The sequence below is a fragment of the Opisthocomus hoazin genome, chromosome 36, assembly GCF_030867145.1.
Source record: "Opisthocomus hoazin isolate bOpiHoa1 chromosome 36, bOpiHoa1.hap1, whole genome shotgun sequence".
NCBI classification, from domain to species: domain Eukaryota; kingdom Metazoa; phylum Chordata; class Aves; order Opisthocomiformes; family Opisthocomidae; genus Opisthocomus; species Opisthocomus hoazin.
In genome coordinates, this window is record NC_134449.1 from 2,765,243 (window position 1) to 2,790,244 (window position 25,002).

The 25,002-nt window shown below is 55.8% G+C and overlaps 2 protein-coding genes across 5 annotated transcripts; both read left to right on the forward strand.

The window, feature by feature from the left end:
• Positions 1–829: 829 nt before the first annotated feature.
• Positions 830–15,979, forward strand: LOC142365355 (uncharacterized). Of its 4 annotated transcripts, none has more exons than XR_012766442.1 (6): positions 830–2,464; positions 2,941–2,998; positions 6,487–6,766; positions 7,929–8,103; positions 8,276–8,334; positions 15,894–15,979. XR_012766442.1 is itself a non-coding variant. In XM_075446090.1 (4 exons), the coding sequence occupies exons 1-4, from the start codon at positions 2,176–2,178 to the stop codon at positions 7,986–7,988; spliced, it is 687 nt and encodes a 228-aa protein (XP_075302205.1). In that variant the 5' UTR covers positions 830–2,175; the 3' UTR covers positions 7,989–8,104. The 4 variants fall into 4 exon arrangements, 1 of the variants encoding a protein (XP_075302205.1); XR_012766443.1 differs by having other exon boundaries at positions 7,932–8,103; XR_012766444.1 differs by having other exon boundaries at positions 830–2,371.
• Positions 8,184–22,728, forward strand: LOC142365331 (uncharacterized). The gene is made up of 8 exons (XM_075446062.1): positions 8,184–8,233; positions 8,276–8,334; positions 15,916–16,008; positions 16,081–16,418; positions 16,826–17,011; positions 17,128–17,157; positions 17,283–17,460; positions 21,847–22,728. The coding sequence occupies exons 1-8, from the start codon at positions 8,184–8,186 to the stop codon at positions 21,903–21,905; spliced, it is 993 nt and encodes a 330-aa protein (XP_075302177.1). The 3' UTR covers positions 21,906–22,728.
• The last annotated feature ends 2,274 nt before the right edge of the window (positions 22,729–25,002 follow it).

A 25,002-nucleotide genomic window follows, 5' to 3' on the forward strand; every position in this document is an offset into this window, starting at 1 on the left:
GAAAGCAGTGAGGGGCAAGCGAGGAGAACCCCCCCCTCAAGGCCGCGCTTTTGCACTGTGATGATCGAAACGTTATCTCTGGCGGCCGCTGCTGCGTCTCAATAAAGTATTTTTAAGCAGAGAGGCGCCTTGATTCGCTTTGCTCGCCGCGTCCTTCACGCTGCGTCTGAGGCGAGCACCGCGCCTTCTCCTGCCCCGCCTCAAAATGGCGGCGCGGGCCCCCCCAGGGCGGGCGCTTCGCGGCGCTGCCTCCCCCCACGGGGTCCTCCCGCGCCGCGGGGTGCCCTTCCCACCGCCTGCGTGCGGCGCCGCCTCGGAGCGCCTGCGCGGGTCAGGCGAGCGGCGCGGGCAGCCCCGGCGGGGTCCTGCCGGGAGGGGTCCTGCCGGGCGCGGCGGGGCGGGAAGCTCTTTCCGGCGCGGGCGGTGGCAGCGTGAGGAGGGCTCCGTGCGGGGCTCCGACCCGCGGTGCGGCGGGGCCCGGCGGCGTGGCTGAGCCCCGCCGGGCGGGCGTGGCGGTGGGGTGGGCCCCGGGGGGGCGGCCGGCGGGGTCTCGGTGTGCCGCCGGTCGGGATTGTCTGTATGGAGCGCGTGGGGCGGGCTAGGCCGCGCTGGCCTCGGGGGGGGGCCCTCCGCGCCCCGGGAAGGGGTCGGCCGGGCCGGGGAAGGGGCTGAGGGTCTGCCCCCCGGGGGTGTGACTGTGGTGTGATAACGAGGGATCGGTCACTCTGGGACGCTGCTTTTGTGCCAGGCCCAGCCGAAACCAGCCAGGCACCCACGAGAATTCTTCTCGGGGCTTTCCTGTCTCCTCCGGCTGATTTAGAGGTAGCGCTGACACTTCTCCTAGGCAAAGAACAAACTGCTGTTATTATGTTGGGCAGAGAGGAACCTGATGAGGTTCAACCAGGGCAAGGGCAGGGTCCTGCACCTGGGGAGGAACAACCCCAGGCACCAGCACAGGCTGGGGCGGCCCTGCTGGAGAGCAGCTCTGCGGAGAGGGACTGGGAGGGCTGGGGGATGACAGGGTGACCATGAGCCAGCAGCGTGCCCTGGGTGCCCAGAAGGGCAGTGGGATCCTGGGGTGCATCACGAGGAGTGTGGGCAGCAGGGCGAGGAAGGTTCTCCTTCCCCTCTGCTCTGCCCTGGGGAGGCCCCATCTGGAGTACTGTGTCCAGTGCTGGGCTCCCCAGTTCAAGAAAGGTGAGGAGCTACTGGAGAGAGTCTAGCAGAAGGCTGCGAGGATGAGGAGGGGACTGGAGCATCTCTCCTGCGAGGAGAGGCTGAGGGAGCTGGGCTTGTTCAGCCTGGAGAAGAGAAGGCTGCAAGGGGACCTTACAGATGCTTACAAATATCTGCAGGGTGGGTGTCAGGAGGATGGGGCCAGACTCTTTTCAGTGGTGCCCAGCGACAGGACAAGGGGCAACGGGCACAAACTGGAGCAGAGGAAGCTCCAGCTGAACCCGAGGAAGAGCTTCTTCCATCTGAGGGTGCCGGAGCCCTGGCCCAGGCTGCCCAGGGAGGCTGTGGAGTCTCCTTCTCTGGAGATATTCCAGACCCACCTGGCCGCGGTGCTGTGCAGCCTGCTCTGGGTGACCCTGCTTGGGCAGGGGGTTGGGCTGGGTGACCCCAGAGGTCCCTTCCAACCCCGACCATCCTGTGATTCTGTATTCCAAGCATAGGAAGGCCTTTCTGATAAAAAGGGTTCTCCAGTTGTGCTAAGGCCTTAGTGGTAACACGTATGTCCAGGCACGCGTCACGCACACGGTCGGTGCCTCCCAGGGCCAGAGAGCACTGGCTGCCCTGCGCACTGTGCACGTGGTGCCTGAGGCACCTGCGTGGCTCGGTCTCACGCTGCGCTGCTCTGCCCCGGAGCTGCCCGGCTTGGGGCGCAGGTGTGGGGGTGCTGGAGGTGAGCAGGGCGCGTTGGGGACGGGCACCCCTTGGAGCTGGCGGGACGGTGGCCGCGAAAGCAGGCAGAAGGGCTGGTGGCATTCGTCCCGTCGTGTCCGCAGGGGTGTGGAGCAGGGAGGGTCACTGGTGCTGAGCCTCATCTTCTGCCGACCCTCGGCACGGCCAGGTGACCGTGACAGGAGCACTGTAGGAATAACCACGGGCAAATAATGACCCTGATGATTGCAGCCTCGGGAGCTAAGAAGTGTAGTGGTCAGGGCTTCTATTATGTTCCTCACATTTGCTTTTTTCCTGGATAACTTTAATTATACAAGTGAGTTCGGCAATTATAACTTTGCTGTGTGGTTTCCCCTGAGAACAAGGACTTGGTCCCATCTCCCCTGGTCACCGTCGCTCTCCCCGCTGGGCACTGAATTTCCCCCCGCCGGTTCTGCCTTTGGTTCGCCTCCTCGTGCCGACCCTGGTGAGAAGCAGCGCCCAGCGGCTGCGGCGCTTCCAGCCAGCGGCTCGAGGGCTCGCGCGGTGCGGCCCTGGGCCCGTGGCCGGGCAGCAACGCGTGAGTGGTGTCACCCGTGAGGAAGGCAGCGTGCTGGGTTTGGGGGAGGAGGTGTGCTGGGTGCTGAGGCGCGGGGGGCGAGGAGGAGGAGGCCTTGCCGGGTCAGTGATGAGTGCTGGCATGTATTATCTGAGCTGGCGTGATGCCTCTCCTGCTTTAGCTCTAGGATCGCTCTGAGAGCCCGGCAGCCCCAGGTCTGGGGGACGCAGGGAGCAGCGGGGAAGGGGCTGTGTTCTGTGCTGGGCAGCGACCCCGGCGCTCTCGGGCGCGGTGCTGTGCGCGTGTGAGGGTGGAGGAGATGATCCGTGGGGAGGGGAAGGAGAGGGGCCAGGGGCACTTTCATAGGGAGGCTGTTTCTTGTTCACTCTAAACCCTGGGTTTTTAGGATTGTGTTCCATCTTTGCTATTGTGATTTCAGTGTGGTTTTGTTGTTATTAAAAACAAATAATAACACTGATTTCATTCCCTCCCTGTAGGTGCTCAGAGCAGTAGCTCCCAGGCTCCCCCTCTGCGCTGCTGTGTCGCGAATGAGCGGTGAGTTCGCCTAAAGAATCACCAGGAAATGTATTTGCAAGGAAAGATTGTACTAAAAATGTAAAATACGTGGTTTTGCAGAGTTTGTTGGCAAGGCTGACCCTGTTACTTCTCAAATGAACGCAGTCCCAAACGGCAGCAGGACTGGGGTGACGCGGTTCACAGAGAGACCGCAGGACGCCGTCAGGGCTGAGGAGCCCCTCCGTTGGGCCCCCCGGCTCGGCACGGAGCCCCTCGCCGGCCGAGCTCCTGCTCAGGGAGGAGCCTGCGGCAGGCTGGGTCCAGGCCTGGCCTCGGACCGGCAGGGTTCGTGTCTGAAGGGTGGCTCTGGCAGCCGGTCGGGGTGCGTTTGGGGTTAGACAGCGAGGAGACGGCAGACACCGAGCAGCCGTTAGTGACTGGTTAGCTTGGCAGCTACAGAGGGACCAAAAAGCGTCCCCTGCTGCAGTGAGAGCAGCAGGGTATGGGCTCGGGAGCGATTCACAGCGCAGATCGGCTGCCCCTCGAGGGCAGCGCAGCTCTCGCTGCAGAGGGGTTTCTCGGCGGGCGAAGGCCGACCCTCGAGGAGGGAGGGATCCCCGTGGCTCAGGCCAGGCGAGCTCGGGGTCAGCGCCGGCAGAGCTCGCAGAGGCGTCCCGCTCGGAGAGAGCTGCTGGGGCCGGGGAGAGCTCGGCCGTTGGGCCAGGCTGCGCAGGGAGGTGGTGGAGTCCCCGTCCCTGGAGGTGTTGGTAAAAGGTGCAGCTGTGGCGCTTGGGGCCGTGGTTCAGCAGGCACGGTGGTGTTGGGCGGGCGGTTGGGCTTGGTGATCTCGGAGGTCTTCTCCAACCTGTGGCTCTAGGGTTGTCAGGGAGCCTCGCTTGGCAGCGCTGCTGGTGGGGCCTGGGGGTGATGGACTTTGCTCAGAGGGTTTCCTGGCCGTGGGAAGCAGTTCTTGCCGCCGACGCGGTGCTTTCGGCGTCCCTCGGAGCGCGTGGCTCTGCCCTTTGCCGAGCGGGTGGCGGAGGTTTCGGGTCCGTCAGGGGGTGCCTGCTGGTCCCCACTGGCTGCTCTCGTTCCAAGGCCAGAAACAAGGCTGGGTGGTGCTGGGGTTGCCGGGAGTGGGGGGAAGGGGGCTGCCCCACCAGTTCCAGCCATGACTGGAGGTGGTCTGTCTCTCCCCAGAGCGGCTGGGTGCTTGCCCCTTCCCTCGGCGCCTGTCAGCCCAGGGATGCTGTCTGCCAGCTCCAGTTTGAGGGGAGTTTTTGGTTGGTCTCCCCGACTGTTAAGAGTTGTTGAGTGTGGTGAAGCAGTCTTGCACATGCAGGAAGGGTTCTGTGGCCGTGCTCCTGGTCTGGTTCTCCTCCTCACCCCAGCACACAGGAGAATGTTTCACAGCAAGCCCGGCGTACCAAGAGTCACCAGAGCTACGGTGGGTGTGACACCTGGCTACCGCAGAAAGAGCAGGAGGTGAGCTGCAGGGAAGCCAGTTTAGCTTTGATGAACCTGCCAAAGAGCCTTCACAATCGGTGAGGGAAGTCCTGTACAGATCCAGGATGCTGCCTTTTCTCTTGTAAAGAAAGAAATGTTCAAGCCTTGTCCAGCTGTGGTTTTTACTGTGGCTTTTTTCCACCTTCTCACCTGGTGCCTCCCTGTTGCTGGCGTGAATGAAGGCGCTGAGCGTCCGGGGAGCGTGCCCAGCGCAGCTGGAGGGCTTGCTGGAGACGGCTGGGGTGGCTTTCACAGCTGTGGCAGCCGGTGGGGAGGCTGCTGTGGGTCAGTCCGTGAACTGAAGCGTGCTCGGGGGTCTCCCTGCTCCCGCCTGGTCTGTGGGCACTGGTTGATTTGGGGAGTGAAGAACCAGGAGGTTCTGAGGAGGGCAGAGTTGTGTCCCGTGGCTCTGTGCGAGGCTGTGAGCTTCAGGCCTCTCCTCGCCTGACGGAGAACTGGTCCCGCTGGAGATGTTCAGCTTCCCAGCGTGAGGATGCCAGGGAGAGCCGGGAGCCGTGGCCAGCCTGGCTGCGACGGCAGCGATGGTCGGCGCTTCTGCCGCGCTGCGTGGCAGAGCCGGGAGCTTTGGGGCAGGCCCGGCGCCGTGCCCGGGGGTGCCGAGAGTCCCCGGCCGCGCGGTCGGCCGGCGCGGGTCAGACTGGCGTGGCTGGGGGGGGGTCGTACTGGTCGGGGGTTTGGCTCCAGCTCCGGCTGCACAGCAGGGGAAGGAGCGGTTGGCTTTTCTGCGCGGTCAGCGCAGCGAGCAGGGGAGCTGGGCGAGCACTGGTGAGCTCCTGCGGGACCTGTCCCTGGGCTGGGGCAGGAGACAGCGCGGGGCAGCGTTCCCGTGAATGGCTGCGGTTCAGGTGTTGGTTCCGTGTTGTCAGTGCTGATGGAAGTGTAATTTCTGCTGTTGTTAATCAATACTGATTTCATTCCCTGCCCCGCTGTGTTCCAGGAGAGGCAGGCGCCAGGTTCTCCCTCTGCGCTGCGAGAGGCCGCGAGGAGCAGAGCGGTGCCCGAGCACGGGGCCGGGCAGGGCCCGTGATTGCCCCGAGGCCGCGTCTGGCACCAGGCGAGGTGGCTCCGTGAGTCTTGGCTGGTTGCAGCTCTCCTGTCCCGACCCTCATCGGCTGCCAGCCCTCGGCACGTCCCGGTGACGGTGACAGGGGCTCTGTGGGAAGACCCACGGGCAAGGAATGGCCCTGATGATCGCAGCCTTGGGAACCGAGAGGTGCAGTGCTCAGGGCTTCTGTTGTGTTCCACACGTGTGCCTTTTGTCCTGGAGAACTTGAAAATCACACCACTGTGTTCAGCAATGTTTGATTGGTGTGTGGTTTCCCCTGAGAACAAGGACTTGGTCCCATCTCCCGTGGTCACCGTCGCTCTCCCCGCCGGGCACTGAATTTCTCCCCGCCGGTTCTGCCTTTGGTTCGCCTCCTCGTGCCGACCCTGGTGAGAAGCAGCGCCCAGCGGCTGCGGCGCTTCCAGCCAGCGGCTCGAGGGCTCGCGCGGTGCGGCCCTGGGCCCGTGGCCGGGCAGCAACGCGTGAGTGGTGTCACCCGTGAGGAAGGCAGCGTGCTGGGTTTGGGGGAGGAGGTGTGCTGGGGGCTGAGGCGCGGGGGGCGAGGAGGAGGAGGCCTTGCCGGGTCAGTGATGAGTGCTGGCATGTATTATCTGAGCTGGCGTGATGCCTCTCCTGCTTTAGCTCTAGGATCGCTCTGAGAGCCCGGCAGCCCCAGGTCTGGGGGACGCAGGGAGCAGCGGGGAAGGGGCTGTGTTCTGTGCTGGGCAGCGACCCCGGCGCTCTCGGGCGCGGTGCTGTGCGCGTGTGAGGGTGGAGGAGATGATCCGTGGGGTGGGGAAGGAGAGGGGCCAGGGGCACTTTCATAGGGAGGCTGTTTCTTGTTCACTCTAAACCCTGGGTTTTTAGGATTGTGTTCCATCTTTTCCAGGGTGATCTGAATGTGGTTTTGTTTTATTAAAAAGAAACAACACTGATTTCATTCTGTCCCCCCCAGGTGTAGGAGCGATAGCTGCCAGGCTGTCCCTCTGCGCGGTGGCAGCAGTCCTGGCCCTTCTGGTAAGCCCTGTGTCGTCGCGGGCACCAGCACAGCCCCTGCTCCTCAGCCCTGCGGAAGCTGGTGCCGCAGTGAGCTGGGCTGGCTGCACAGCGCGTCGGTTCCTCTTCGGCCTCGCGGGGCACACGGGGCGCTCCTGGCCTGGGGAGAGCAGCAGGGTCTGGCTCTGGTGCTGCACGAGCTCGGCTGGAGGAACTGGTTTCTGAATGGCGTCTGGCGGGTGAGTTTCTCTTTATATGGGCTGTTATAAATCAGCCAGCGTCACAGAATCACAGAATGGTCGGGGTTGGAAGGGCCCTCTGGGGGTCCCCCAGCCCAACCCCCTGCCCAAGCAGGGTCACCCAGAGCAGCTGCACAGGACCTTGTCCAGGCGGGGCTGGAATATCTCCAGAGAAGGAGACTCCACAGCCTCCCTGGGCAGCCTGGGCCAGGGCTCCGGCACCCTCAGAGGGAAGAAGTTCTTCCTCGGGTTCAGCTGGAGCTTCCTCTGCTTCAGTTTGTGCCCGTTGCCCCTTGTCCTGTCGCTGGGCACCACTGGAAAGAGTCTGGCCCCGTCCTCCTGACCCCCACCCTGCAGATATTTAGAGGCATTTCTAAGGTCCCCTCGCAGCCTTCTCTTCTCCAGGCTGAACAAGCCCAGCTCCCTCAGCCTCTCCTCGCAGGAGAGATGCTCCAGTCCCCTCCTCATCCTCGCAGCCCTGCACTGGACTCTCTCCAGTAGCTCCTCATCTTTCTTGAACTGGGGAGCCCAGCACTGGACACAGCACTGCAGATGGGGCCTCCCCAGGGCAGAGCAGAGGGGGAGGAGAACCTCCCTCGCCCTGCTGCGCACACTCCTCGTGATGCACCCCAGGATCCCATCGGCCTTCTGGGCATGAATCTTGGCAATAATCATAGTATGTAAAAAATGCCTGAGCCCCTGACTCGGTGCTGGGAGGAGGCAGAGCAGGGAGGTGGTGTCAGAGTTCCTCAGCTGACAGTGAGGGTGTTCGCCCTTCCTCCTCTGTCATGGAGCCGGCGTCCCCAGTGTGGCACTGGGGTTTACTGGTCACAAATCCATGGGAGATGCCCACTGAGGTCCCTTCCCTGCTTGCCAAATGCCTGTCCCTGAGTTAAAGGAGATGAGCACCCAGGTGGATGGATCTGAGAAGCCGGGTAGGAACTCGGAGGTTGTAATTTGGGGAGAGAGACCCCCAAACTGACGGAACCAGGAGTTCAGTCGTGGAAATGAGGCAGCCTTGCTTCTTCCCAGCCTGGAAGGGTCTGCAAAGTCCCTGTCCCTTGGGAAGCTGGCGAAGGCCGTCTCTGTTAGAGGGGAGGAGGAGGCAGTGCTGGACCTAAAGCGTTTCCCCATCTCTCGAGTTGTTCTCCTTGCTTTTCAGAAGCCCCGAGACAGCGGTCAGGTGTCCGGTTTTGATGGCAGCAGAAGGCCTTGCCCTTAGCGAGTCCATGGAAACGCGTCCATCTCCACCCTGGTTCTGCTTCCCGATGCTGTGTGCAGAGCTTCCCTCCACTTGTCGTTGCTGGAGGCGTTCCTGCTCTGGTGTCCCTGTGGAGGTTTGTGCTCGGCTGTCTTGGAGGTCAGGGAGATGGGCAAGGCAGTCGTGTGAGCGTTACAAATCCATCCTCTGACTGAAATGGCCGCCTTGGGACCAGCGGTGACGTCATTCCCCTGCTGTATCCTCATGTGAGTGAGTTCATTTATGTCCTTGTGACTCTGTCCTCACAGGAACAAAAAAACCTGCTGTCGGTGGGGAGCTGTGGTGTGCGTGCTGATGCGAAGATCCGGTAAGAAAAACCCCACAGCACAACGCACACTGCTCAGCAGGGATTCTTTATTGCGGCGCCGGGCACACGGGGGATTTCTCCTCCAAACGTGCGCGCCAGACACCCTGTTGCTTCAGGTTAAATACAGTCACACAGGTCATTATTCATTGTATTTCTAGGAACCAATTAGCATATGTAAATACCTTTCACGCATGTCTGTTAGTATCTTTGGGTGGTCTTCGGGGGTCCCAAGATGAAGGCCCATCCTCTTCATCACGCTGTTCACTGATTGACATTTGTCTCTGCGCAAACTCAGTTCTAGCATCACGTATATCGTGTCCTTCAGGTTGTTTTGCCCCAGTCTTGTTGCTCTCTTGGTGCCTCCTTATCCCTGTAGCTTGGCGCATTCGTCCTCCCAAGGCTGAGCTGTCTGGAGTAGAGTTATTTAGGAGTCTCTTTTATCCCACAATTATCCCAATTATTTGCTGAGAATCAAGACCACTTTTGTTTCACTTAATTATTTTGTCTAACGACTAAGTGATAGCTTGTGCCCATGTCCTTCCACTACATTGCTAATGAGAAAACAGGGATTAGTGTAACAGTTATATTGTTAGATCACTAGGCATGCAGAAATACAAGTTACAGTACTAAAGACTACTAAAAACTAGAAAATATTAAGGCTTTTTGTTATAGTTTCACATTTCTTACAATCCTCTCTATCATTCCCCCCTTTTCTTTTAAGACTTTTGCTTCTTTTAGATCAAAAAGTCTTAGTAATCATCAGATCAGTCCATTCTTACATTGCCAACATAATCGATTACAGCACTTGCAGCACTGAACCATTATGCAGGCCAAAACACATACACCTACTTATCACAAGAGCTAGGAAAAATAGGTTCTTGAACCAGGATAAATTTGGTAGCCATGAGGTGAGTTTATTCCACATTTCCTCAAATCCGCAGGAAGTATCATTTTTAACTACTTTGTGTAATATTCTGGTTTGTTTCCAAATTTCCTCTAGATCCGTCGAGACTCTACCACTTTGGTCTATATACACACGGCAGCTTGTGTTTGTGACTGTGCAGACACCACCCTGCGAGGCTAGTAGTAAATCAAGGGCCATTCTGTTTTGGATCACTACCTTTGATAGGCTCGATACTTCAGTTTGCAGGGCACTTATGGCATCTCTGGTTCTATTTTCGATGTTTTCCATCACTGCTGATATGTTTACGATGGCTTTTTCTAATTCACTTACTCCAAGCCATGGAAGGAACCATCTAACAAAGCTGTGAAAGCTAGCAGGCCTTTCTACGATGGGACTGGGAGTATTTGGGGTCCTTTTAATTCGCCTAAAAGTCTTGATCCATCCCTCCTGTTGATGTATTTTGTCAGTAATTGTAATATTGGGGATTACAGCTCCCAGAGTGCATACCCCTTTCCACCCAAAAGGCAGAACCTTCCAAGCTCGATTTCCGCACAGCCGGTACCATCCTGTTTTCTCAGGACTTTTAGGCACCGGCCACCCAACGTCAGGTTTAGTATCAGTTGCCTTAAAGCCCGCTAGTAAATCTTCGTCCCAACTTCCCTCCCCAAACAAATCTTTATATCTGCTACACGCTGTTGTTTTCCCCACACCTATGGCAGTATTACTCTTGCAGAATGGGGTGTTGATCTCTCCCTGTGTGTGGCATCGTTGTATGCAGGTATAATTGTACCATGTTTTGGGTTCCTCTATTTGAATTTCTTGCTGAGTGCTCATGTTACCCGATTCCCATTTTTGGTCTGCCTTTAAATGTAAGCTGCCGGGGATGGGTATCCCTATGAGGGTTCCCCTGCTCTCTCCTGAAGTTGGCATTTGAGTACAAATCCAACAATCATTTTTGTGCAGTATCTGAGTGATGTTCTGGACTAGGATCAGATGCAAATTCCTGTCCCATTGTATTGTCCAAATAGCTGGACTCATGGCTACCATCATTACCCCTGGAGTTAGATCCATCATGGTCGTCTTATTTTTATCTTGAGAGGTGACTGTTGTTCTACAGTCCAGGGAACAGAGGCTTTCTTGACCCTTGAATAATGAATCCAAGCTGGTTGTTCTCGGATTTTGATTGCAGTAGAAGTGGTTAGCAGCACTTGATAAGGTCCGTTCCACTTCTCTCCAAGGGGATCACCTGAAAGAGTCTTAACAAAAACCCAATCTCCAGGTTTAATCAAGTGTATTGGTTGGTCTGGGCCCCTACCCCGTGCTTCTAGAACTAATTTCTGAACATTATTTATCTGCTTTCCCAAAGCTATCAGATATTCTTGTAAGTATCCCTCCCCAATTTGCACCATATCCTCCCCTTGATATGACAATTGATAAGGCCTTCCAAACAAAATTTCAAATGGATTAATGCCCTCTTTGCTCCTGGGTTTTACTCTGATTCTTAGTAAAGCTAAGGGTAGAGCTTTGTCCCAAGACAAATTTGCCTCCTGACCGATTTTTGCCAGTTGTTGTTTGATCAAATGATTCATTTTTTCTACTTGGCCACTTGCCTGTGGTCTGTAGGGGGTGTGTAGCTGCCAGTCAATACCCAAAATTTTACTGATGTGTTGTACTATTTGTGCACAAAAATGTGACCCTCTATCTGAGGATATGATTGCTGGTACCCCAAACCGGGGTATGATTTCATTTAACAGAATTCGTACCACTTCCCGAGCCTTATTTGTTCTACAGGGAAACGCTTCCGGCCATCCGGCAAACGTGTCTGTTATAACCAATAAGTGTCTATACCCCCCTTTTCTTGGAAGTTCTGAAAAATCTATTTGCCAATGTTGTCCTGGTATGTTCCCCTTTCCAGTTTTCCCCAAGTGTACTTTGCATGTTGTATTTGGATTATTTCTCAGACAAATTTCACACATTTGGGTTGCTTGTTTTACAGTAGTGTGCAGGTTTCTGCCTACTGTTCTCTTGTTCAGATCTTTATATAGTGCATCTGCTCCCCAGTGAGTTTTGTTGTGTTCTTTTCTGACTATTTCCCATAATAGATTTGAAGGTATAACTGTACGATTATCTGGTGTTAAATACATCTTACCTTGTTCACTTGCTCCCAAATCTTTTACTAATTTCATATCTTCTTTTGAGTATTTAAATTCCATTTCTGTATCTACGAGTTTACCGTCTGGTACCAGTGCCAAGGTTTTTACAAAACTTCTTTCTGCTGCCCTTTTAGCCTCTTGACCTGCTAGTTTATTTCCCAGTTCCTGTTCAGTGTTACCTTTTTGATGCCCTCTGCAATGCATTATTGCCACTTGTTCTGGTAGATTTATAGCGTCCAAAAGCTGCAAGATTTCTTTTGCATGTTTGATCTGTTTACCCTGAGCTGTGAGCAGTCCTCGTTCTTTCCACAATGCTCCATGAGCATGGACGACCCCGAAGGCGTATTTGGAGTCTGTCCAAATATTTATTTTCTTTCCTTTCGCCAATTCTAAGCTCTGGTTAAAGCGATTATCTCTGCCTTTTGAGCAGACGTACCTGCAGGTAAAGGTTCTGCCCCGATTACCTGGTGTGCGGTGGTTACTGCATACCCTGCTTTACGAGCTCCGTCTTTTATGAAGCTGCTGCCATCGGTGAACCAGGAGTCCTCTGCGCTTTCCAGCGGTTCCTCCTTTAAATCAGGTCTGCTGGAACAGACTGTTTCAATAGTCTCCAAGCAGTCGTGCGTTGGGGGTTCCATAGTGGCGGAATCTTTACTAAGAAAAGATGCTGGATTTACGATGTTAGCTGTCACAATATTAACATCATCTTGTTCCACCAAAACAGCCTGGTGCTTTAGGAATCGGGATGGTGAGAGCCAATGGCCCCCCTTTTGTTCCAATACTGCAGAAACTGTGTGTGAGACTACGACTGTCATTTTCTGGCCCATAGTGAACTTAGGAGCTTCTGGAATGTTAAGGACAACTGCTGCCACAGCTCGCAGACACCCAGGCCATCCTTTGCTTACCTCATCCAATTGCTTGGAGAAATATGGCACTGCTCTCTTGTGCGGCCCCAGCTGTTGAGCCAGCACTCCCAGGGCAACGCCTTGTCTCTCGTGAGAAAGTAGCCAAAAGGGTTTTAGAACATTTGGAAGTCCAAGAGCCAGGGCTCTCATAAGTTCCTTTTTTTAACTGTTCAAAAGCCCTTTTTGCATCTCCGGTCCAAATCAGGTATCTGGCATTATTTTTCAACAGTTCATACAAGGGCTTTACCATTAGCCCATAATTATATATCCATAGTCTACACCATCCTGTCATTCCTAAAAAGGCTCTTAATTCTTTTACCGTTTGTGGTTCTGGAGTCCGGCAGATTGCTTCTTTCCTCTCTCTTCCCAGTTCTCGTTGTCCTCTTGAGATTTTGAGTCCGAGGTGAGTCACTTGTTGAATCATCTGAGCTTTCTGTTGAGAAACTCGATAACCATTCAGTCCCAGGAAATTAAGAAGAATCACTGTCCATTTTTTGCAATCCCCCTCTGTTTCTGCAGCGATGAGGAGATCATCGACAGATTGTAACCGAGTCCCCTTTTGTGTCAGAGGATTCCAGTTTTCGAGATCCCGAGCTAGCTGATTTCCAAAGATGGTAGGGCTATTTTTGAAACCTTGGGGTAACACTGTCCAGGTTAACTGGGTTTTTCGTCCAGAATCTGGATTTTCCCATTCAAAAGCGAATAGGTTCTGACTGTTTGAGGCCAGAGGTAAACAGAAAAAGGCATCTTTTAAATCCAGTACGGTAAACCATCCCTGTTACGATACACTCGCCACGCCTCTTCCACTAGTTTCTCTAAATTCCTTACATCTGGTTCTTTAAGCTTCTGCAGCTTCTTTCTGATATCATTAGCAGCCTGTCCTGTAAATAGAGATATTAGCTGCTGTCTAGCTGCATCTGATGCCGGATCCATGGTAGTGTATTTCCGCACTGCTGTTCGTAATCTATCCAAGAATTCTGTCGGAGTTTCTGTCGGACCTTGTTTTACTTCATACAAGGCTGACCAGTTTACTGCTTTCGGGATCCCGCGTTCCAGCCCATACTGAACCCAAATGCGGTGTTGCTGTAGCAGTCGATACTGGGTGTGATCATTAGGGCCCCACCCCGGGTCTCTGAGTGGAACATGTTGTTCCTCGGTCCCTTGTAAAGTACCTGCAGTAATTTGTGCCCTCACATGATCCCCTGCTGTTTTTAACACAATTCCTTTCTCAGTCTCTGTCATTGCCTCGAACATCAAATCCACATCTTTCCAATCCGGATCCAAATTCTTAACTATCCGTTCAAATTTCTTGGCTACCCCGCTAGGATCTTCCCTGTACTCCCTTACAGTTTCTCTCCATTTGTCTGTATCTTCTATTTGGAAGGGTGTTCTTATCAGGGTTGGCCCCCCCGGCCCCATCGCCCTTCTTAAAGGGGCTTGGATGATGGGTCCCACCTCACTGCGAGTCCGAGCAGTGACGGGACTTGGCCGCTAGGTGGCGCTCCGCCCTCATCAGAGGCCTCGTCCCCGTCTGCGCGGGCGGGGGTTCCCGCAGCCGACCCAGCATCGGGGAGGGGGGTGACACAAAATCCTCCATCCGCTCCTCTAATTTCTTCCGATTCCCTTTTGTTTTTAGACACCTTTGCCCTATGCTGCACGCAGAACAACACCGCTTAAGTCTTCCCAGCTCTTTCTTTCTATCCCTTTCCAATGCCAACACAAGGGGATCCTGCGGGGCTAGATTTATACCACTTTCTTTTTGCCACTTGGGGTGATTTTGCAAAGTGAAAAACATATCGGCATATGAGACCTCATCCCATTTTCCTTCTCTTCTCAAGAACAACATTAGCTGTAGCAAAGTATTATAATCCAGGGTCCCATTCTCAGGCCACTTTGCCTCCTCATCTAACTTGTATAACGGCCACCATTGATTACAATACTTAACTAACGTCCTTTTATTCACACTACCTCCTGGGGGGGTCCCCCTATCTCCTTCCAATGTTGCAAAATACAGCCAAGGGGCTCTTCTTCAGAATCTCTCTGCTCTGTGAAGTTCCCATTATGCAGCACGTCCACCTCTTTGTTCCCCAATCAATGTACAGCAAACCCTAACAAACAAACCTAAACAAATCCTTCTAACGCCGATAGCTCTAATCACTTAACCAAAATTCTATACTTTAAGCTAAGAGAAATAATTACTGAACCGCGATTTTACACCAGAACGTTATACCACACTTATAACAAAACACCTATTATAATTATCACTAGTAGTATTCCGTCGATAACAACAATGGGATAATTACTTTAAAATAAACATTCACTGTTTTCTTCCGCTTTGTTCTTTACCGGCTGCTTCCCTCCCGGGAGAACAGAACCGCAGGTCAAAACTCCACCCTCCCCCTTGTTTCTGTGTCTCATTCACACAGAGGCCTCACACACAGTCACACAATTTTAACCCGGAGTTACTGCAATCCGAACCGTTTGCCAGAACCGTAGGCAATTTCCAGAATAACGATCCATGTATCAGTCAAGACCGTGTCCAGTGGGGACTCAGACCCCCACAGTGGGGACTCAAACCCCTGCAGTGGGGACTCAAACCCCCCACAGTGGGGACTCAAACCCCTGTATACCTCTAAGGTGCTAGCAGCCCGGTATACTCTCCCTGCGTAATTAAATTACGACTTAGGGGACTCGAACCCCGGTGCTTAGTAAAAAGCAGTAAAAGAACACCTTTACTGACGGATGGTCCTTGTCTGTTCCCGCGGTGATCCAGATAAGGTGAGGAGCCCCTTCGGGAAAAGGCTCCCGAGGGCCCAAGGGGGTCCTGTTCTTACCGGGTCCCGCAGCCGAACAGAGTGGGTCCCATCTGGGGGGCCAAACTGATGCGAAGATCCGGTAAGAAAAACCCCACAGCACAACGCACACTGCTCAGCAGGGATTCTTTATTGCGGCGCCGGGCACACGGGGGATTTCTCCTCCAAACGTGCGCGCCAGACACCCTGTTGCTTCAGGTTAAATACAGTCACACAGGTCATTATTCATTATATTTCTAGGAACTAATTAGCATATGTAAATATCTTTCACGCATGTCTGTTAGTATCTTTGGGTGGTCTTCGGGGGTCCCAAGATGAAGGCCCATCCTCTTCATCACGCTGTTCACTGATTGACATTTGTTTCTGCGCAGACTCAGTTCCAGGGTCACGTCCATCGCGTCCTTCAGGTGGTTTTGCCCCAGTCTTGTTTCCCTCTTGGTGCCTCCTTATCTCTGTAGCTTGGCGCATTTGCCCTCCCAAGGCTGAGCTGTCTGGAGTAGAGTTATTTAGGAGTCTCTTTTATCCCACAATTATCCCAATTATTTGCTGAGAATCAAGACCACTTTTGTTTCACTTAATTATTTTGTCTAACGACTAAGTGATAGCTTGTGCCCATGTCCTTCCACTACATTGCTAATGAGAAAACAGGGATTAGTGTAACAGTTATATTGTTAGATCACTAGGCATGCAGAAATACAAGTTACAGTACTAAAGACTACTAAAAACTAGAAAATATTAAGGCTTTTTGTTATAGTTTCACATTTCTTACAATCCTCTCTATCAGTGCCGTCGGTGTTTGTGCCCAGTGAGGGACTTCAGTGGCCTTTGCCCAGAGCCCCATCCAACCTCTGCCTGGAAGATGCTGCAGAGCGCCGGGCCCAGCCGCAGAGAGCGCGACGGTTTGGCTTCTGGAGGTCCTTCAGCCACGGATGGACCTGGGTGTCCGTTACCATGGGCAATGAAGCAGTGAGGTGTGTGTGAACCGTGTTCCTGCAGCACACGTGGATTACATGGATGTAGGAGACGTCGTCAGTTCTCGTGCTGCGCTCCTCACATCGGCCGTTTTTGCTGTGTAACTTGGAGACCGTGGCAGTCTCTTCGGCCGCCGTTTATTTGGGGTGGTCCCATCTCCCCTGGTCACCGTCGCTCTCCCCGCCGGGCACTGAATTTCTCCCCGCCGGTTCTGCCTTTGGTTCGCCTCCTCGTGCCGACCCTGGTGAGAAGCAGCGCCCAGCGGCTGCGGCGCTTCCAGCCAGCGGCTCGAGGGCTCGCGCGGTGCGGCCCTGGGCCCGTGGCCGGGCAGCAACGCGTGAGTGGTGTCACCCGTGAGGAAGGCAGCGTGCTGGGTTTGGGGGAGGAGGTGTGCTGGGTGCTGAGGCGCGGGGGGCGAGGAGGAGGAGGCCTTGCCGGGTCAGTGATGAGTGCTGGCATGTATTATCTGAGCTGGCGTGATGCCTCTCCTGCTTTAGCTCTAGGATCGCTCTGAGAGCCCGGCAGCCCCAGGTCTGGGGGACGCAGGGAGCAGCGGGGAAGGGGCTGTGTTCTGTGCTGGGCAGCGACCCCGGCGCTCTCGGGCGCGGTGCTGTGCGCGTGTGAGGGTGGAGGAGATGATCCGTGGGGTGGGGAAGGAGAGGGGCCAGGGGCACTTTCATAGGGAGGCTGCTTTTTGTTCACTCCAAAGCCCGGGTCTTTGGCATTTTGTTCCATCTTTTCCAGGGTGATCTGAATGTGGTTTTGTTGTTATTAAAAAGAAACAACACTGATTTCATCTTTAGCTCTAGGATTGCTCTGAGAGCCCGGCAGCCCCAGGTCCCTTGGGCTGCGGCCTTGGGGCTTTTCCAAGCTGTGGACTGGAGTGGCTGTCCCAGACTGTCACCCGGCGCGAGGAGCAGGGGACCGGCTGTGAGTTTTCTTCCCTTTCTGTGCTGGGGAGGTGGTGTTCTTGGCTTGATGCTGGCTGTTCCCAGGAGCTGCTTAACGAGCCTGTCCTAACAAGCCGGTGTGTTCTTGATTCCCAGACACGGTTTAGTGCCACCTGGGGCACAGTGGTGGGTCCTGCCGCGTGTTCCCGCGATCGCAGGGAGCGGTCGCTGTTCAGATTTACTTCTTCAGGTGAGAAAGCCACGGTGATAGATTTTCTGATGAGGCTGGATGCTCCTTTTTGTGTTTGCAGCTGGCATTTCCTGGAAGGGTTCGATTTATTGTGAATATTTACACACTCCTTAAAATGCTGTACATGCGAGCTACGTTGGTTTGGAAACCACCTGGGAATACGACGTGTGCCCTGCAGTACTCCTGGACAGGCACATCCCTCTCGGGGCGTGCGTTGGTTTTGTTGTTTGAGTGTTTTGGTAAGTTTTTTTCTTCTTTTTTTTGGCAGGGTGGGTGTTTTCTTATCACGGGAGGGTGATTACGAGCAAGTTGACAGTGTGGTTTCCTGCAGTTTTCTTAGAGACTGCCTGATTTGTGGCCAGAAGAACTGCAAACCTTATTTCCCAGGGAAAACAGAGGGATTTGCCAATGGCTGGGCACTGCCTGGCACTTCCTAAAGCAACCATGAGCCAGCAGTGTGCCCTGGGTGCCCAGAAGGCCAACGGGATCCTGGGGTGCATGAGGAGGAGTGTGGGCAGCAGGGCGAGGGAGGTTCTCCTCCCCCTCTGCTCTGCCCTGGGGAGGCCCCATCTGCAGTGCTGGGTCCAGTGCTGGGCTCAAGAAAGATGGGGAGCTACTGGAGAGAGTCCAGCGCAGGGCTGCGAGGATGAGGAGGGGACTGGAGCATCTCTGCTGCGAGGAGAGGCTGAGGGAGCTGGGCTTGTTCAGCCTGGAGAAGAGAAGGCTGTGAGGGGACCTTAGAAATGCCCATAAATATCTGCAGGGTGGGGGTCAGGAGGACGGGGCCAGACTCTTTCCAGTGGTGCCCAGCGACAGGACAAGGGGCAACGGGCACAAACTGGAGCAGAGGAAGCTCCAGCTGAACCTGAGGAAGAACTTCTTCCCTCTGAGGGTGCCGGAGCCCTGGCCCGGGCTGCCCAGGGAGGCTGTGGAGTCTCCTTCTCTGGAGATATTCCAGCCTCGCCTGGATGCGGGGTTTTTTTGTCGTCTGAGCGTAACTGGTGACCGCAACGTGAGCGTTCTGCGTAGCTGCAGTTGAATTGGAGCGAAGGAGCAGGGTTGCTGCAGAAGGCGTGCGTGGGGCAGCACGTGGTATTTCCCACCGCACTCGCAGGGCTTCGTCCTGCGCCGTGCTCAGTGGCCGTTCCCCACGTCATTCTGCTGCCCGAAACACTTAGAAGATCTCTGTAAAAAATACTTCTTTTAAAGCAAACAAACAAAAAACGAATTGCAAGCTTCTGCAGACCCCCGTGGGTTACTTTCTCACCTCCCGGTGCTCTCGCCTGCTCTCGGTGAGCCGGGAATGGCCATGAAGAATCCCCACGCCCCCCGTCTGGGGGGCTCTGCGGCGAGGCCGCGGGGAGCTGGCGGCAGCGCTGTCCCCGTGGCCGGGAGCGTGGCGGGGCGCGTGTAGCGGCTCTCTCCTGGCTGGTGCCGGTGGCAGTGCCGGTGACCGCCCGCGTCAAGCGGCAGATCCGCATCGTGGCTTCCAAGGGCGCTGGCGGGACGGAGTTCGAAGCGTTGCGAGGCCCCCGCGCAGCTCCTCCGGAACGCTTCGGGGGACGCTGCGGCTGTTCTTGTGACAGCTGTCCCTGTCCTTCCCTCTGTCCCCACGTCCCTTAGCAGCCGGTGAAGCTTTCTGGCTCCTTGAACCGAGCCGTCCACGGCGCTGGCAGGGCAGGGGGGGGTCTTTGCTCCACTCGGTCGCTTGGGGAGTGTTTTGGGGGTGTTAAAATGATTCCTGAGGATCTCGCAGAAAGACCTTTTCAGACTGCCCCAAGAAAAGTTTAAAATCTTAACGCTTCTTCTGCTCTTGGGGTTAAATGTGAGCGGTTTCTGGTCTCACTGTCAGAACGAGTTGGCAGGGTTCTCCTCCACCGGACGCGGGCACCTCTGGGGGCCGTCCCGTGTCCCGCCTGCCGTCTCTGCCGCGGAAGGGGGCACGGCCGTCGGCACGCGGGCGCTGACACGGCTCTGCTTCGTTCCCGCAGAAACTCCGTCCCGAACACATCTTGTTGGGTTGGGTTGTTTGGTTTTAAACGAGCTTTGTGATTTGACATCGTGGTTGTATTTTGGGTTTTGCACCACTGGGCTATAGAGACTTCTCCGGCTTTTTCTTACCTGTCAGGAACTCGTGGCTTGGGACCTAGCTTAGCAGCTGTGCGTCTTGGCAGGCGTCTGCGTTTGCTTTTCACAGAATCACAGAATGGTAGGGGTTGGAAGGTACCTCTGTGGGTCACCCACCCAACCCCCTGCCCAAGCAGGGTCACCCAGAGCAGGCTGCACAGCACCGCGGCCAGGCAGGGCTGGAATATCTCCAGAGAAGGAGACTCCACAGCCTCCCTGGGCAGCCTAGGCCAGGGCTCCGGCACCCTCAGAGGGAAGAAGTTCTTCCTCATGTTCAGACGGAACTTCCTGTGCCTCAGTTTGTGCCCGTTGCCCCTTGTCCTGTCACTGGGCACCACATCCACGCGTCTCTGAAACCCCTCCAGGGACGGTGACTCCACCGCTCCCCTGGGCAGCCTGGTCTGCTGCTTCACAACCCTTCCAGTGAAGACATTTTTACAAATATCCAATGGAATCCTCCCCTCCTGCGACTGGAGGCTCTTTCTTCTTGTCCTGTCGCTGGTTACTTGGGAGAAGAGACACCCACCTCGCTACACCCTCCTGGCAGGTCGCTGCAGCCAGCGATGAGGTCTCCCCTCAGCCTCCTCCGGGCTAAAAAACCCAGGTCCCTTAGCAGCTTCCCGTAAGTCTTGTCCTCCGGACCCTTCACCGGCTCCGCTGCTCTCTGGACACGCGCCAGCGTCTGTCTCGTAGCGCGGGGCCCAAAGCTGAACGCGGTGGCTGAGGTGGGGCGAGTTCCAGCAAGCCGAGCCCGCAGCTGTACGAAGGGGTACAGAGCTGAATAACGATTCTAAGTCTGCCTTGCTGTTCCTGAAGTGTTCTTTGTTATTATTTTATCTGTTATTATTTTATCTGCTTACTTATTTCACTTCTCCAGTGGCCACGTGTTAGTTCTGAGAAGGAGCAAAGGCACGCGTGTGCGCCAGCCCGCAGGGGAGCAGGGGTTGTTCTGCTTTGAGCCTTCCTGGGCTGCTTTGAGCCTTCCTGGGCTGCTTTGAGCCTTCCAGGCTGTGACCAGCGGCCGGGGCTCGTGGTGACACGAGAATTCCCCCCCCCAGCTCGCCGTGATACCCAGCCTCCGCGCTAAGATCCAGAAGTTCCACTGGTACGAAGGTGACGTGCCCGGCACCAGACCCCGTGGGTGACTTTGGAGAGGGTTTTGTGGGATGACTGATGGACCCCGCTGACGGGGTGCTCGGGGCAGGAGGCTTTAAATAACCTCCTGCTGTTGGGTGATGACAGATGCTGCTGGGGAGGGTTCCTGCGGGGAAGGAAGACTTGGATACCAGGGAGCTGCTGCTGTCCTTTGGGGTTTTATTTTTTCCTTGTAGTTTTTTCCTTTTTTTTATATCACAGCAGGTTGCTGCCCCCCTCGTAGGATTTTACAGCAAAGCTCTGTGTTTGGAGATGGTTAAAGAGCAGCGTGCGGTTGCTGAAGAGCAAATGGGGAATGCAGGGACGTGGGGGGTACCGGGGGGACATGGAGGGACGTGGTTGGTGTGGGGGATGTGGGGACACGAGGGGTATGAGGACATGGCAGCATGGGGCATATGAGGAGACACAAGAAAACACTGGAGGATGTGAGGGTCCTTCGTTGGGGTAGCTCTCTTGCTAACAACCAAAAGGTTCCTCCTCAGATTCACAGAACGGTCGGGGTTGGCAGGGCCCTCTGTGGGTCCCCCAGCCCAACCCCCTGCCCAAGCAGGGTCACCCAGAGCAGGCTGCACAGCACCGTGGCCAGGCGGGGCTGGAATATCTCCAGAGAAGGAGACTCCACAGCCTCTCTGGGCAGCCTGGGCCAGGGCTCCGTCACCCTCAGAGGGAAGAAGTTCTTCCTCGGGTTCAGCTGGAGCTTCCTCTGCTCCAGTTTGTGCCCGTTGCCCCTTGTCCTGTCGCTGGGCACCACTGGAAAGAGTCTGGCCCCGTCCTCCTGACCCCCACCCTGCAGATATTTAGAGGCATTTCTAAGGTCCCCTCTCAGCCTTCTCTTCTCCAGGCTGAACAAGCCCAGCTCCCTCAGCCTCTCCTCGCAGGAGAGATGCTCCAGTCCCCTCCTCATCCTCGCAGCCCTGCGCTGGACTCTCTCCAGCAGCTCCTCATCTTTCTGGAACTGGGGAGCCCAGCACTGCACACAGGACTCCAGATGGGGCCTCACAAAGGCAGAGCAGAGGGGGAGGAGAACCTCCCTCGCCCTGCTGCCCACACTCCTCCTCATGCACCCCAGGATCCCATTGGCCTTCTGGGCACCCAGGGCACGCTGCTGGCTCATGGTCACCCTGTCGTCCCCCAGCACTCCCAGTCCCTCTCCACAGAGCTGCTCTCCAGCAGCTCAGCCCCAGCCTGTGCTGGTGCCTGGGGTTGTTCCTCCCCAGGTGCAGGACCCTGCCCTTGCCCTGGTTGAACCTCATCAGGTTCCTCTCTGCCCAGCTCTCCAGCCCTGTACAAATGAAAGCTGGGTGGCTGTTGGTGAGGAACACAAACTTCCCTTCTCTTCCCAGGTGGTTCCGTTTCACACCTGCTTTGGAACTGCCGCCTGTCTCAGGGCAAGAACAAGTGAAGGCCGTCAGTCCTGTCTGCCAGACGATCTCCCTCCAGAATCCACGTCCGCCCCGTGCTGTCCCGCGGAGAGGAAAGGTCCATACGCCCCGTAGCTTTGGGTTTGCTGCTGGAAAGTCATCGCTGAAACCACGGGCGTGTTCTTCTCCGAAACGTGCTCACGTGGCTTTGTGAAGCAACAGCTCTGCCGTGGGCTTTGTGCCCTGGTAAATGGTACCAAGCAGGCTTGTTCTGGTGACCTGAGCGCGACACCTTCTTCGGCTGGCGGTGAGAGCTGTGGAAACCTCTCGAGTGTGGGCCTCTGGATTGCTTCCTGAATATTCAGGTCCAAAGCAGGAGTGTGAGTGGCTTGATGTTGGTGTTCAACCATATCAACCGTTGCCTGTCTTCATACAAACGTGATCGGGTGGTGGGTCACGCGGCGGGCTTCGGAAGAGTCTGGAAAAAGCCCGACTGAGGCCGCGTGCTCCTGCGCTCGTCGCGTCTGGTGCCACGCAGAGACACGAGCTGCTGCTGCTGCGGGGGCTTGATGGCAGCGAAGACAAAAAATTACAGTTTCATTAAGCACATATAAATACCTGCATCTCCTGAAGGCCCCTAGACGAGACGTCACCGGCGTTTGGAGTGAAGCGGGCCTCGAGCGTGCGCAGTGCGGCTTGCCGACGTGCGGTGCTCCGGGCAGCGTCTGCGGGACGGCGACCTGTGCCAGTGCCGATCCCGAATCTGCTGGGTTGAAACCCTGCTGTCGGTCCTGCTGTAAGACAATAATTACATGTAATAAGGTGTTGGCAATTAACAATAAAGCTGGATGCTTGTTTCCTGAAGGGTGGAGTCCTCTCTGTCTTCACCAGAGCCCTAAAACTGCCTCTGGCTTCCATCCCACATGCGCGGGGTGGGACTGGGAGCTATTCCAGTTCCAGCAGTCAAGGATGGGCACAAACTGAGGCACAGGAAGTTCCATCTGAACGTGAGGAAGAACTTCTTCCCTCTGAGGGTGACGGAGCACTGGCCCAGGCTGCCCGGGGAGGCTGTGGAGTCTCCTTCTCTGGAGATATTCCAGCCCCGCCTGGACAAGGTCCTCTACAACCTGCTGTAGGTGACCCTGCTTCGGCAGGAGGGTTGGACTAGATGACCCACAGAGGGCCCTTCCAACCCCTACTATTCTGTGATTCTGTGAGGGGACGCAGTCTTCAATCAACGATCGCTGTAGCTGTGCTTACAGAAGGTCCCAGCTTGTTCCAGAGGCGGTTTGAAAAGCAGCCGGGTGAGCGTGGTCCAGCCCGTTCCGGTCTGTGGTGCCGAAGATCGACCCTGGGCACCGTGAACTCCGCGAGACCTGTGCCGGGCGGGAGGCTCGAAGAGAGAAAGCGTGTTGCAGGGTGCAGCTGCCTCTCTGGCCGGGGTTTGAAGCCTGTGTTTCTCTGAGGGCTTTTAGGTGAGCTCAGATGCTGGCTCGGCCGTCCAGCCACCTGGCAACTTCTCTGCTCAAAGCCTGGAATTGGTTTCTCTTTCAAGGCTTAAAAAGTCCGAGTAGGCTTCGCGTGCACGGGCAGGAGAGCGCTGGTCAGGCGTTCTTTATCCGAAAAGCTCAAGAGAATCTTGTAAAAAATGATATTTCTAGTTCCAGGTTACCTTTGCAAGTGCCGCTTCTTCGTGTCGAGGGAATCGCGCTCCACAGGCAGGAATTGGCTGTGTTTTTTCCACGTTGCATAAACGTGAACAAAGTCCTCTTCAGAATCTCTGGTCCAGCACAGCCGCAGGCACCCTGGAAGCGACGATGCGGGCGACACGGCGTGACAGCGGGGAGCGTCGCGGGCTGCGGTCCTGAGATTTTCTCCGGAGTAGCTTCATTCCTGACGTCAGCCATGATTTTGAGAGGCATCCGGGTAGGATTTACGAGCGAAAGGAGAGGGAGTTTGTGTACAGACTGAAAAAAATATTCATATGCTTTTAACATTAGATTTTTAGAGAATTATCCTGTGTGTTAAAGGTCATCATGGTTTATTAAGCAAACACAATCACTTTTGTAGCGTACTGTGAAGGAAATGAGCCGCCCGCTCCGTGTGTTACCAGCCCTGTGGCGTGGGGCACGTTGCCGTCCTCTCGGGTGGAAGCCGTCCCTGTGCACGGCAGGGGGGTTGGAACCAGATGGTCTTGAAGGTCCCTTCCAACCCAAACCATTCTATGATTCCACGAGCGTCTGCCTCTTCCGTTGGATGTTTCTTAGTAAGACACTTCTGAGCTCACGTGTTTAGAAACACGGGTGTCGTTCATCTGTTCTCGGTCTGCGCTCACGGCTCCTTTATTGGAGGCTTTCAGAAATCCGCGCTTCTGGAACCTTTTTTCCATCCCTCCATGCAAAACCTGATGTGGAAAAGATCCTGCGGAAAAGGTCCCCGGCCTCCAGCGCTGCCGCCGCCGCTCCCCGCCGTACGCCTTGCGTGAGAGCGGGCGGAAGAGCAGTCGGTAATTCAGGGACGCAAAGCGGTGTGGCTGCGGAGACGCTCGCTAAAAGGAAAATCAGCCCTCGTGTTTTCGAAGAAGCAGCTCCAGGCCGGGGGTGGGTGCTTCGTCCCGAAGATGGTGCTCCGCAGTCGCGTCGAGACAGCCAGAGCTGCGGTTTGCGACCGTAAGAAGGGAGGGAGGAGGGGGAAGGGATGTCCTTTTTGGTTCTGCTTTCCTTGCCCTAGGTTTGGATTTCGGTTTGAGAAGCGAAGAAGCTCTGCCACCAGCGGCGGGAGTCTGCCCACAGCTGGAAGGGTCCCGGCAGGGCTTGAAATTGGGGCCAGCGGCAGGGGCTCAGCTCTGGCCGTCTTCTGTCCTTCGCTCTGCTGTGATGCTGCCGACACGTGAAGGCCGTGAAGCCATGTCCGATGGACAAGGCGTGGCGGCGACCCGGGCCTCCTCCAAACACTCAGGGGTCAGCTGAGGAGTTGCAACCCGGCGCCGTCCCCGTGGGACCGGTGGTGTGAAGCTGAGGAGGTGTCCAACGTCCCCAGACCGCTGGCTCCCAGCAACGGCTCTGGCTTGGGGTGGCTTTTAACACAGAGCCGAGAGCGAGAGACAAAACCTCGCCTAGTTAAAATGTTTTGAGGGGC